Source organism: Salvia miltiorrhiza, chromosome 1, assembly GCF_028751815.1.
Source record: "Salvia miltiorrhiza cultivar Shanhuang (shh) chromosome 1, IMPLAD_Smil_shh, whole genome shotgun sequence".
Lineage (NCBI taxonomy): Eukaryota > Viridiplantae > Streptophyta > Magnoliopsida > Lamiales > Lamiaceae > Salvia > Salvia miltiorrhiza.
In genome coordinates, this window is record NC_080387.1 from 2,220,614 (window position 1) to 2,234,132 (window position 13,519).

The following is a 13,519-nucleotide window of genomic DNA, read 5'->3' on the forward strand; positions in this document are numbered from 1 at the left end:
TTGAATTCCAATAACCCAAAAAATTAAGACATGTTTTTATAGATAAGGCCACATAAAGTAAACAAAACTATTCTAGTTAATTCAAGGAAAGAAAGAAAAAGAAAAAAATAGATAATATAGTGCTTAAATACACGCACTTTTACCAAATTTTAGTTTTGCACTGAACTAAATATTCTGCCTTAAAGCATACAAATTTTTAATTGTTCTGACTTTTCATAGGATTGCCCATTTTTGGCGAATTAATATCATCTTGGCAAGCTGAAATGACAAACCAATATCATAGTAGTTAACTAAATTTGCATAGACATCCAACTACGATCGGCCATTTAAGCTATGTAGAAAATTCAGATCTCCACATAAGTGAAGTAGGTAAACCTATTGGTCCTTAATAGCAGGCCTAGCTTAAAGTTACGAGTGTAACGGGGGTAAGGATAGGAAAGTGGCCGCCGGAGAGGAAGCCCTTGAAGATAGCTCCGTAAGCACAACTAAACTAATATGCACCGGAGAAAGCCAGGTGTCGTAGGTAAGCTCTATTTGTTCCAGAGCATTGATTCCTCATAACGAATAGGCTAGCTAGCATTAGTTTATCAGCAACTGACAATCGTGTGAAAAAAATCAAAACAATAGAAAGTTCGTGTATTAAAGACAGAAATTTTAGTTCATGTGCAAAACTAGACTATGGTGAAAATTCATATATTTAGACTCGATTACCCCAAAAAAGAAAAGAAAAGGCAAACCATCCACTGTACCTTCTTTGCTAGAGCTTCGTGGAGGAAGTAAAGCAGAATGTGCTTTATCGTAAGAATAGCCTGGCAAATTTATAGACCTGGATATAACATGAAATCACAACTAAACAGTTCATGTATAGATATACAACTCACATTTTTTTTGTTTTTTTGCCTTTTTCATGGTCTGTCCACAGCAGCATAATGTTGCCTATGAGCATCCAAGAGGAAAGGGCAATCGCGGATGTAGTTAGATCAAAAGAATAACAAAAAATTCCATCAATCAACTCACAAGTATTAAAAGAACCATTCAGAACGGGAATCCTGTATGCAAGTTCTTCTTTGAGGACTCTGCTAACCTTCTGACGCATTTAGCATGTTTATATGCCGTGAGCAGCTCTTCGGCCACGCTCTCGGGGTGGCAAGATATAAATGCTTTGATGAATCTCTTATCCGACATCCTCATCGCTCTCAACAAGAGAGGTCCCTTGATCTGAGGAGCAAGTCCCATATCCTCAATTTTACATGCTATCAGGAAACGCGGTTTCAGGACCTTCTCCAGGTTGAAGAAGATCAGGAACGGGTTATGTAGTACCACGCTGGCTGGTAGCTTCATCGTACCTAGTACATATGTCATGTTCCTCTGGACTTTATCAACAGATAGGGTCATCACGAGCGGGGAACGTCCGATGAGACAAAGATAGTCATCCTCCGAGAGCCCGTATTTCTCCATACTCAGCATCTTTTCACGGATGGTCTCCATGCGTGATATAGCAACTATGGAAACCACGTGTTTATACATCTTTGACCGCTCCGAGACTCCAGTCCTACGGATGTAATCTAGCTTCTCTTCATTCAGGTTAGTGCGTGGGATCAAAGTGGGGCGAGACAGAAGCACAGTTATCAAGTCCTCTTTGCTGAGGCCCAACGACTCGTACATGGCAATGATGGGTTTCACTTTGTTTTGGAAGTCGTAGATCAGTAGAGAAGGATTCCGCACGATGGCCTTCACTAGGACCTCCTTTGAGCCGAACAAACCCTCCAGATATGCAAGGCGTTCGTTCAGATCAATGTTGATTCTGCAGTTGAGCAAACGGGGACGGCAATGCACCATCTTTACAAGGTCAGCTGATTTGATGCCCAAGCGAGAGAGTATGTCGAGCTTAGACCGAAGGATATGAATGTCCATCTTACGTAAAGATGAACGTCGCTCAAAAATCTTGGATATATCACTCTCACTACAACCCCATTCTTGGAAAATGTCAGCTGATTCTCTCGATTTCTCCTCATCACCAGCTAATTCTATCCCTTCTTGTAGACTTTCAACGGATTCACAAGATGTAGTATGAAAATGTCCAGGTTTAAGAACATAAGGATATGAGCTAAAGCGGAGAAACACGAAACTTGAATCAGTTTTCTGACGCTTATGTAGGCCCTGAAGAAACCCAAAAAAAATTTAAAAAAAATTGATCTTTATATATCATCTACAATCAATGCAAAGGGGAAAGTATCAATCCTGTTGGCACTAAAGAGAATGCAGCACCAACAAAAATCAAGGCAAAAACGATAGTAAAAACTGCTGGTAATATAGAGATTGTGGCACCAACATGATCTCTTAACATAATAGCTATTGGAGACAGCAAAATAACCAGAATCTCGAACCAAATTTCTAGGTTTCGAGTAGGATCAACGCTGCCTACTCTGTACAAATGTTAGTAGTCTAGGAAGGGGACAGAAATGACCAAATGGTACTGAATTAGTGATCATTTCATATGTTTGTGTTGAGGGAGGAAGAGGAACGAGAAAAATATCCGGTTTACTTCTCTTTCCATTTAGTTGGATGATGTAACAAAAAAACATTATGCTTCACATTCTATGAAAGATATAACATTCTCAGCTGAGTCCAACACAATATACTTTTAACACTTAATCGGAAAGATGAAAAAATCCTAGCAAGCAACAATTTCACCATTATAAATTTATAATACAATTTGAATATTGAATAACATAACGCATACTTCTTATGGAAGTAATTACAAGTACAAATAGCCAATAAACCATCACTTAACTTTCTCCTTTTCTGCTAATTTCATTACTACATAAAACATACTTCTAATGGCAATGCTTACAACTACAAATAACCAATAAAACCACCAATATCTTTTCGTTTTTGTTTTTTTTCTTCTTCTGCTAATTTCATGCAAAAACCAACATAATCGTCATTACAAATAGTTCAGCATCCAACAATCAATTTTTATGAATGCAAGATTAGATGCAAATGGTTTACTTAAAACTTTTCCAATCCTAAAGCTGAAATAAAAAAGGAACACAAAAAAACTGGAAAACACGGGCAACATCAAGAACATTAGCAAAAGAGAACTCACTGTACATGAACAAGCGAAAAATGAAGAGGTGCGGTTGTGCAAGCGGCGGCCGGCAACAAAAGCAGCACCTCTCCTGGCGGCGTGCAAGAGTACCATTTATTTACCAATAACTCAATTATAACCGAATTAACTCTCAGAGATAAGAACAAGATTTGCCGCTGCTGCTGCTGAATTTGGGGGAAAATGAAAATAGAGAAAAGAAGAAGAAATCAAATGGGCTGCAGCTGCTTGCTCCGCTAACAAAAATAAAAAAATGTGCATCAATTTTTTAGAGCTTGATGGGCCGCCCAAATATTGTTAATTGACGTAAAAATTGGGCCATACATGTGAAATTTAGGTAAATGCTCCTAAACACACCCATTTTCTTGCAAATAAACTAAAATTTTTCTTTTAAATATATAACTTTTAATTATTCTAATTTTTCACACGTTGTCAATTGTCTTATAAATTAATGATAAGATGGATACTTGAAATCTTTACATGACTTAAACGGTCGATGTAATAAACGATGTAGTTGGATGTCCATGCTATTTCAGCTAATCACGATGTTGTTAATTTACCACTTCAGCTAGCCACAATGACATTAACTTGTCAAAAATTAACAATCATGTAAAAATAAGAATAAATGAAATCGTGTATATAAAATGCATAATTTTTAATTCATGTGTAAAATTAAATAAAAATTGATATATTTAAGTCCAATTATATCCCTATAGATCATAAAGAAAAATCGGCTTGCATTCTATTGTACATGAGTAGAACTTACCTATCTATGCACATCTCGGATAGCAATTTTGAATTTTCTCTCATATAATAAATTAATTTGTAAATGGGATAGCTTCTACTAATAAATTAGAAATTGAATCTATCAAATTTATTATAATCGATATGGTTCACTTCACTCCTAGAAAGTAATGACAGGTTGGTTAACACAACATTCTATTGTACATAATCTTGATACAAATATCTACGCGCCCAAACATGTAAGCCCCCTTCTCATTTCTGAGATTCATAAAAGTATCTGCAACGGGTTACACGATAGCAGCCTACTCGTGTAAGGCTGCTATCGTGTAACCGATGCAACAAACACTTACACGAGGGCTACACGTTCTATCGTGTAGCCCTCACAACCGTTGAAGCATGGCGCGTGTGTTCTACACGCGCCTTTAAAAAAAATTGAATTTTGAATTTGAAGGCAGCTTTGACTACCTCGATTTTCGTGCCAAATTTGACCGTTCGATTTTTTTTCTTCTCTTTATATTCCATCTTCCTCCTTCTTCTTCCTCACTTTCACTCCACAATTCTCCTTCTTCTTTCACTTTCACCTCCTTCTTCTTCCTCCTTCAAGCATTTTCTTCTTTTTTCTTCCGACAATGGCGGAATCCGACCACGGTTCTTCGTCTGATTCATCCGACGGTGTAGCTCACGCGATCATGGAAGAGATAGAGTTGCAGAAACAATTGCTTGCTCACATCTACGCCCAACCGGCGCCGGAGGCGGGACGTGCGAAACGTCCCCGGTCTTACGTCCACCGTGATCGAGAGGAAGCCCATCTACATCTTATGCAAGACTACTTCAACGACAATCCGACGTACGGACCTACATTTTTTTCGACGGCGTTTTCGAATGCAGAATGAGCTGTTCTTGCGCATCGTCGAGGCTGTTCAAGGTGAAGATACTTACTTCCAGATGACCACTGATGCAATAGGTCGAGACTCTCTCTCCCCATTGCAGAAATGCACGTCGGCTATCCGCCAGTTAGCCACCGGCATCAGTGCGGATACTTTTGACGAGTATCTCAAAGTCGCCGACTCCACCGGGCGTGTATGCCTCAAGAAGTTCTGCAAGGCGGTCATTCGGGCTTTTGGAGCTCATTATCTGCGTCGTCCAACGCCGGAGGACATCACACGCCTTACCCAGATGCACGAGGCGCGACACGGTTTTCCCGGGATACTCGGGAGTCTTGATTATATGCATTAGGGGTGGAAGAAATGCCCTAAGGCGTGGCACGACGCATATACACGCGGTGATCAAGGGGAGCCAACCTTGATCTTGGAGGCCGTTGCATCCCACGATCTGTGGATTTGGCATGCCTTCTTCGGTGTCGCTGGTTCGAACAACGACATCAACGTTCTCAACCAGTCGCTTCTCTTCGCCGATGTGTTGGATGGAACTGCCCCGCCTGTGCTTTTTCAGGCGAACCATCGCTACTACCAGATGGGCTACTACTTGTGCGACGGCATATATCCAGAGTGGCGTTGCTTCGTCAAGAGTCCACCGATGGCGACAAATCAGAAGGAGGCGAGGTTCAAGAAGATGCAAGAATCGGCACGAAAGGATGTCAAACGTGCCTTTGGAGTCCTTCAAGCTCAGTGGGGAATCATTCGCAGTCCTGCGCGGAATTGGTACCTGGAGCACATCCGGGACATCATGCTGTGTTGCATCATTCTCCACAACATGATTGTGGAGCATGAAGGTGAAGGAGCAACCAATTGGAGAGATGACGACGCGGGACATGGGGCGTCTAGCAGGGACTCGACGGAGAGTGGTCGAGCAACACCAGTTTCATTCGAGGAATATGTGCAAAGAGATGCCCTTCTCCGAGATAGGCAGTTGCACGCCGCGCTCCAATATGATTTGATGGAGCATGTTTGGGCACGTTTCGGACCTCGAGGGCCGGAATAGTTATTTGTAGGATTTATTTTTATTTTATTAAGTTTTTGTAATTTTTAAGATTTCAAAATTAATGCAATTTAAATTTGAAGTAATTTGTGTAATTTAAATTTATGAAATTAAACTTAAATGAAAAATGGAAAAATCAAAACTAAAACTATCATGTAACACCAATGCAGCCTCTTTACACCATGTGGTCCCCCCCTCATAAAGTAGGCTATCATGTAATCCCAATGCGGATGCTCTAAGAGGCGTAACTCAGACAAAATCCTCATGAAAATCCCAATGTACATAATAAAAGACTTCAGTAAACCTTTTGTTGGAGAATTTTCAGAAAGTGTATTTCTTTGTACATGATATGAAGCAGTAAAACAAACGGGATACAATTGATACAGAAAAGGGGAGAACTACTAACAATCAAATTAACTGATGATGGCGCCATCTTTGAGGACTTCGAGAGAGAACTCATGGCCGCTCCATGGAGGAATCTTGTACGGCACCGCCAAATTACTATTCAGCTGCTCCTGTTTGCTTTCGCCGTTAGCGGAGGCGCCATTACTTAAATTCTCGCTGGAATTAGAAACTTGATCGGAATCGTCTGGAGTAGTAACACTGTTGGGAGGGTTTAATTCGGCTTCCTCTTGGCGGTCTCGGGATGGCTCCGGTTCAGAGGGATTCGGATTTCTAGGTAGAGGCGGCACCATCGCCGAACCGTTCGTTGGTTCGGATGTTGAAGGCTTGGCGGCGGTGGGGTTTTTGGGAGGCAGAGGGCCCATGCTGGTAGCCATGGCGTGTTTCTTCTATGCGTGCGGCGGAGATATGTGGATTGGTGGCGGTGGTGCAGCCGTGCAGGGGAAACGACGGGGTTTGGTTTTGTGATTGCTACTGACCAAAATTCACCTAGGAATTGTCTTGACCTTCACAATCAGCCGAGAGAAAGAGAGAGAGTTGGATTGAGGGAGAGGTGTCCGGTGGCCTCGTCGCTTCCAGAAGAGAAGATGTCTGCGGTGGTTGAATTGGAATTGGAGGTAAAAAAAAATTGACTAACGTTTGACTAACAGCGGTTAGTCAAACGGGTTTAATTGATCGATTTTTCAAACTTCGGGGGCCTATTTGATCCAATGTCGACTATGAGGAGCAATACGCTATAGGGGTCTCTACTATAAGGGTGGATCTGTACCTTTTCCAAAAAAAAAATAATTTAATAGCTATCAACCAAAAGTTCATCTACTAGAGCAGGTAGATCACTTAGCCGCCCAAACTGCCATATCATTTAACTGGGTGGCTAAATGATTTTTGCGCCACCATTTAGCTACCAGTCAAATGATCTGGCCACCCATGCGGTTAGATGAATTTTTCTATTTTTTAGATTTTTCTTACACATTTTGATTGATAATTATCAAATTGGTCAAACATAGTATATGACTTTTGTCAAAAAGATATAAGACTTTTCACTGAAATCAATGCAAGTTCATCATAATCAAATGGTAAATTAGGTTTTCTATTTAAATTTGGGCATAAAATATCTATATTTATAAAGTAAGGCATTTTTAATATGCTAATATGACATTTTTGCCTATTTAACACATGGAAATTAATTGGTATTAGCTGCAACACAACTACCATTCCAAGCAAATGTTTATGTGAGTAAATGTCATTGCTGATTCAAAATCCTTCAATTGGTCATTATATAGATTTTAATAAAACTGTAGTCATTGTCTCTTAGATTATTAGATACTTTTTATTCACTAAGAGTGCATTCTCTTTAGTTGTAAATTTATCATGAGAAAATGAGGGATAAACAAAATTTCACCATTTAAATCCTTACCTTCTTTTCCCACATTTCCTATAAAATAGAATTTGACCCTTACTATTCCTCATTTTCACTACAAATTAGGGATAATATTATCACACCAAAAATGAAGGAATAATATTATTTCTCATTTGTAATGAAAATGATGAATGAGTAATGGTCAAATTCTATTTTGTAGGAAATATGAGAAAGGAAATGAATGATTTAAAGGGTGAAATTTTGTTTATCCTTTATTTTCCCATGATAAATTTATAACCAAAGAAAACGCATCCTAACCAAACATGTATGACAATAAAATTTTGAATAGCTGTTTTATTTTTCGTTCGGTGCTGATACAGTTTGTTCAAAGTAAAGTTCATTTGAACAAAAATAACCAACATAGTTGACGTTTCCTAATTAATTCTTATACAAATATATATCTTCCCAATTTCATTAAAGCCTTTGTTTTCTTTTTCTACTTTTGTATTCTTCTTCCCAATTTTCGGCACTCTTTATTTGAACAAAAATAACCAACATAGAAGAAAAGACCATGCCGACACTTGACAGTTTCTACTTTTACTGGCATTAATAACCAGACCAAGAAAACATTAAGACAAACATGCAATTCCATGAAACACGATGAATATGACAATCAAACATTAGCAAAAAGGCTAAACTCCATGAAACCAAGAAACGAGCTTTTACTCCTCATAAATAAAAGTAGGTGACAATAGTTTTTTAACAAAAGAAGCATGAAAGAATCAAATGGACTTACACTCTAAAAATTGCACTTATTATGAGCAAAAAGAAGAAGGGACAAGTATTCCATCTAGTTTTATTGATACGCTCTACACTTAAATCATCATCAAAGGAATGAGCAATAAAACAAGAAGGAGATGTGTAGCACTCTCGTTTGTGTCAAGTCTAAGCCCACCACCATTACCACTGGCCTGTGTTGACAATTTTGCTGCACCATATACATGTAAATTCGGCTGTTACTCATCTCTAGCTAGGGCATATGTATTGCCGTTTATCAATGGAGAATGTGAAAGAAAATTGACAAGTATAGTAACTATAAAAAATGCATACCTGCAAGCATCACCACAGACGAAGCAAGTGGAGCCACAAACCAAGGGAACTTTTACCAACAAGAACCACAAAAATAGTAAATACAATGCAGGATTCATGTGATTATGTTCCAGCATTTTTCAATTATGTGAGACAAGGCTGCTCAAGGAAAAGGTTACTTTCGTGTACTATAGCAATAAGAGAGATTTTCTCACAACCACAAAATCCATAGCACCAGCAATTTGTTCCCCCAATTTACCATCCACATTCCCATGAGCACAAACCATCACCATCCAGAAATCAAGTTGTCAAAGACTTAATTCAACTTTGTAAATGCAACATTAATGATAATGAGAAACACTCACTAGGATCCGTTGTGGTGCACAATTTTGTTATTTAAAATTGTGCAATTAAATTTAAATGAAAAATACAAAAATCAAAACTAAAAAGATCAAGTCATCCTACTGTCACTTCCTTATTCATTGTGGTCCCTCTTCTATCAAGTCACCCCGCTGTTGATGCTCTCACTAATTTTTTTTTTTTATCCAATTAACGTATCACTGTCGGACTTAATCCCATTTTTCATTCATATAACTTATTAGTAAATAAGTTATTACATCCTTTTAATTTCGCAGTACGACTTACTATTAATTTGTTAAAATTAATTAACAATATATATTACTTCTACTAAAATTAAAAAAATGGTTCAATATCTTTTTGCAAAATTTATGTCCCTAGTTATTCTATGCTTCCTCATTCGAGATGAGAGAGGACTAATGGGAGCTAATGCACAAGATTGCTATGCTGCTTATGATAATCTATTGCGTGGCAAGAAAGGAATTTAAAAATGCACATATAACAAGGAATTTAGAGTGAAAATTTAAAATGTCTTAATTTTTAAGTTGTACTCCTTCTGCTCATAATATCGTTGTCACGTTTATACACATTTGCTATTTTAAGTTGTACTCCCTCCGTCCATAATTTGAAATGCCATAATTTTTTGCTAATGTTTGATTGTAATATTATGCACAAACGTTTTATACAGTTGACTGGTTTGATAGATATCAATCAATATGTGTAATAAAAGTTTTAAAAAGAAAAGGGAAAATGTGCAAATCCACCCCTATAGTAGATGCCCCTATATATAGCGTATTGCTCCCCATAATCGACATTGGATCAAATAGGCCTCCAAGTCCAAAAAATCGATCAATTAAGCCTGTTTTGACTAACCGTTGTTAGTCAAACGTTCGTCAATTTTTTTTAACTCCAATTTCTTTCTTCTTCCAATTTCTTACCCCAATTTCAATTCAGCCACCGTCGACATCTTCCTCGGCATCTCTTCTTTTCCGGCAGCGACGATGCCGCCGGTCACCTTAGCGATCTTGGATTTTCTCGTCATATAATAAATTAATTTGTAAATGGGATAGCTTCTACTAATAAATTAGAAATTGAATCTATCAAATTTATTATAGTCGATATGGTTCACTCCTAGAAAGTGATGACCGATTATTTAATACAACATTTTATTGTACATGAGTAGAACTTACCCGTCTATATACATCTCAGATAACGATCTTGGATTTTCTTGTCATATAGTAATAAATTACATTTGTAAATGGGATAGCTTCTACTAATAAAAATCTATCAACTTTATTATAGTAGATATGGTTCACTCCTTGAAAGTAATGATCGATTATTTAACACAAGATTAATAATATGTGAATAGTCATGTTTTTTTTCTTTTCTTTTTTAAAGAATTACAGGAGATATCTAATATATAATCAAACAATAAAAGTGAAAAAATTACTCGCACGCAGGCGAGATTAAACCTAACACCTCTCACAAAAAAGAGTTTTGGATGCCTCAATTTTGCCACTTAAGTTATGCCTCATTGACCGTGAATAGTCGTGTTAATATTATATTTGTTCAAAATTCTCCATTTTCCTATTAAATTATAGAGTGGATTTTGAAAATAGCCACTTTTATATAGTAAAAATAAATTTTACCCACTAATATAAAAACTTAAAAAAATACCCACATTTACCATTTTACCCTTGCATATAAAATTTTTACAAATACCCACGAATTCACAACCAAAATAAATTTTGGTTGTGAATTCAAGCTTTAAAACTCGAATTCACAACTGAATAACAAGTATTGGTTGTGAATTCAAGTTTTAAAGTTTGAATTCACAACTATAAATAGTGTTAGTTGTGAATTCGCGTGAATTCACAACCCATACTATTTCAAGTTGAGAATTCACAACCGATAAAACTTGAATTCACAACCAACACTATTTCAATTGTGAATTCACAACCAACGCCGATAATTCAGTTGTGAATTCATAAACTTGGTTGTGAATTCAAGAACATTTGTACAAAATTGCGTGATTTTCATCAATTTCTTCGTTACTTATATTTTTTTCGATTAAATTCAAATTGAATTCAACTAAAGTCTCCATCCCAATCATTCTCATCTCTCTCTCATCATCAACAATCAACTCTCCCCCAATTCTCCCTATCTCTCACAATCGAAAATTAGGTTTTAATTGAATTGAAATTAGGTTTTAATTTTAATTGAATCAACAACAGCAGTTGTTATGCTGGAGATTGGCGACGAGGTTGAAGCGCAGCTGGTCATGGAGGAGGATCACGTCGCCGGCTGATTTACAGAGAGAGAGAGAGAGAGAGAGAAAGAGAGAGAGAAATCGAGATCCGGCGGGCGCTGCAGACTGTGCAGGCGCTGTAGATCCGGCGGCGATGCAGATCCGGGGCGGCGCGGCGCTGAGGAGGCGGCGTGGTGAAGGACGGGGCGGCGCGGCAGAGGCTAGGCTCCGCTGGACGCGATCGGAAGCAGAAATCGAGAGAGAGTGAAGTCCTACGGCGGAGGAGACGGGCGCCAGAGCCAGGGAGACGGGGGAGTACACGACGGAGTGGACGAAGGGGGCGGCCGACGCCGCTGCACAGAAGGCCGTAGAGACTAAGGATGCGACGGCGGAGAAGAGAGAGAAGAAAGAGAGCGTGCAGAGAGAGAGAGAGAGAAGAGAGCGGGTAGAGAGAGAGAGAGGAGAGAGAGAGAGAAATGAGAGAATGAAAGGAAATTAGGGTTTGCCCATTTATATAGAAGGGTAATTTAGTCCATTCAACAAAAAAGTGGGTAAAATTTTAAGTTTTAATTTGAGTGGGTAAAATTTATTTTTATTATAAGAAAGTGGGTACTTTGATATATTAGCACTAAATTATATGTAAATTTTCGTTAGACCATTTACGCAAAGAATTCATTTCAACATGTGGGGGCGCTGAAAATGCGATAAAAACAAATGCTTCAAAGCTCGTTTGGTTTAATTAGCGCAAGATATGCATATAGTATTTTATTTATTAGTTGACATTTTGATTAGGGGAAAAAAATTCATCCAACATATATAAGAAAACTAAATACGAATGTGCAGCACCAAGTCCAACTTGTCCATAATGGTTAATCTACCACTGCATTAGACTCAATTAAGATATCTACCTGATCTGCAAATTTTTCATATCTAATTAATTAAATTACTTTGTTTACTATATATTGAGTATTCACATTCAATCATGAAGATTTAAGTATTTTATACGTGCGGCATGCATTGATTAGGATTTGGTACGTGATGAAGCATGAAACCAACACCTAATCTAAAAAGCAATAATCGTGGCAGGATTTACGTGGTTCGGTCATTAAGACCTACATCCACGGGTGATCGTCGAGTGTTTTTACTATACTTTGAGAGTGTTTACATATTACAAGTGTGTTGCTCGAATGAATTGATCATCTCCTAATGCTAATGCTAAACCTTCTATTTATAGATAAGTAATTGGGCCTATAAAGTCCGTGAAGCCCAACTTGGTGGTGAAGCTGGCTCTCGGCAGAGCTGTCTCGGGTTGAACTCTGGCTCTGTCAGGTTGTCTATGGTAGCTCTGCTCTGGAATGTTGTCTCTGGTAGCTCTGGCTCTGTAATGTTGTCTCTGGTAGCTCTGGCTCTGTCGGGTCGTCTCTGGCATGTTGTCTCTGGTAGCTCTGCACTCTGGCAGGGGCAGGTGGCTCTGCGCTCTGGCAAGGCCAGCTCTGGCTCTGCAGGTTGACTCTGGCACGCGCACTCTAGCGAATCAGGTAGCTCTGCGCTCTGGTAAGGCCAGCTCTGGCTCTGCAGGTTGGTTCTGCCACGGGCACTCTAGCGAAGCGGTTTCTGCCAACCTGCGCTCTGGCAAGGCGGGTAGCTCTACTCTGGCAAGGCCAGCTCTGGATCTGCAGGTTGGCTCTACCACGCAGCACTCTGGCGAGGCGGTCTCTGCCAACCTGCACTCTGGCAAGGCGGTCTCTGGTTAGTTTATTTAATAATAATAATAACAATAATTAGGTAAAATGTCCCTGTATTGCTAAGCACATCACTGATGGGTATTACAGTCCTCATCAACTACTCCCCCTGGTCTGGTTGAATTGTATCTTCTTTGTTCAACCAGTGGCGTGTAGTGTAGAGTCAACGCTGTGCTGCTCTCCTATGTCAACGTAACTATGTTTACCTGATTCCCTGCAATTTATTAGATAGGAACTGTCAATTTTTACAAAACAATGGTGACAAAGTATTTCAGCGCTGCAAATGAACTAAGATAAAAGAGATAATAATTTTTCCTTTTGATTCTTTGAATATCATCAATGATGACTAACTTAAGGCTCAAATATCCGCAGAGCGGCTGAGTTGCCACTTAAGACTCATCCCCTGTCTAACTTTCGCGGCTTACGATGTTTCTGTGCGGAGCATAGACATTGAGGCCTGCGCTACCATGAAGGCCTAAGTTTTGCAATTAATGCATGCAAGCCACAAATGGCTAGGTTATGCAATTAAT

At 38.8% G+C, this 13,519-nt stretch overlaps 1 protein-coding gene across 4 annotated transcripts; it reads right to left on the reverse strand.

Moving 5' to 3' along the window:
- Positions 1-792: 792 nt before the first annotated feature.
- LOC131007257 (transcription termination factor MTERF9, chloroplastic-like) lies at positions 793-3,347 on the reverse strand. 4 transcript variants are annotated; one of them, XM_057934408.1, is made up of 3 exons: positions 3,110-3,337; positions 1,085-2,160; positions 793-936 (listed from the first exon to the last, which is right to left on the reverse strand). In XM_057934408.1, the coding sequence occupies exons 1-3, from the start codon at positions 3,203-3,205 to the stop codon at positions 906-908; spliced, it is 1,203 nt and encodes a 400-aa protein (XP_057790391.1). In that variant the 5' UTR covers positions 3,206-3,337; the 3' UTR covers positions 793-905. The 4 variants fall into 4 exon arrangements, with proteins under 4 accessions (XP_057790391.1, XP_057790390.1, XP_057790392.1 ...); XM_057934407.1 differs by having other exon boundaries at positions 793-2,160; positions 3,110-3,347; XM_057934409.1 differs by having other exon boundaries at positions 793-2,033; positions 3,115-3,337.
- Between the last annotated feature and the right edge of the window lie 10,172 nt (positions 3,348-13,519).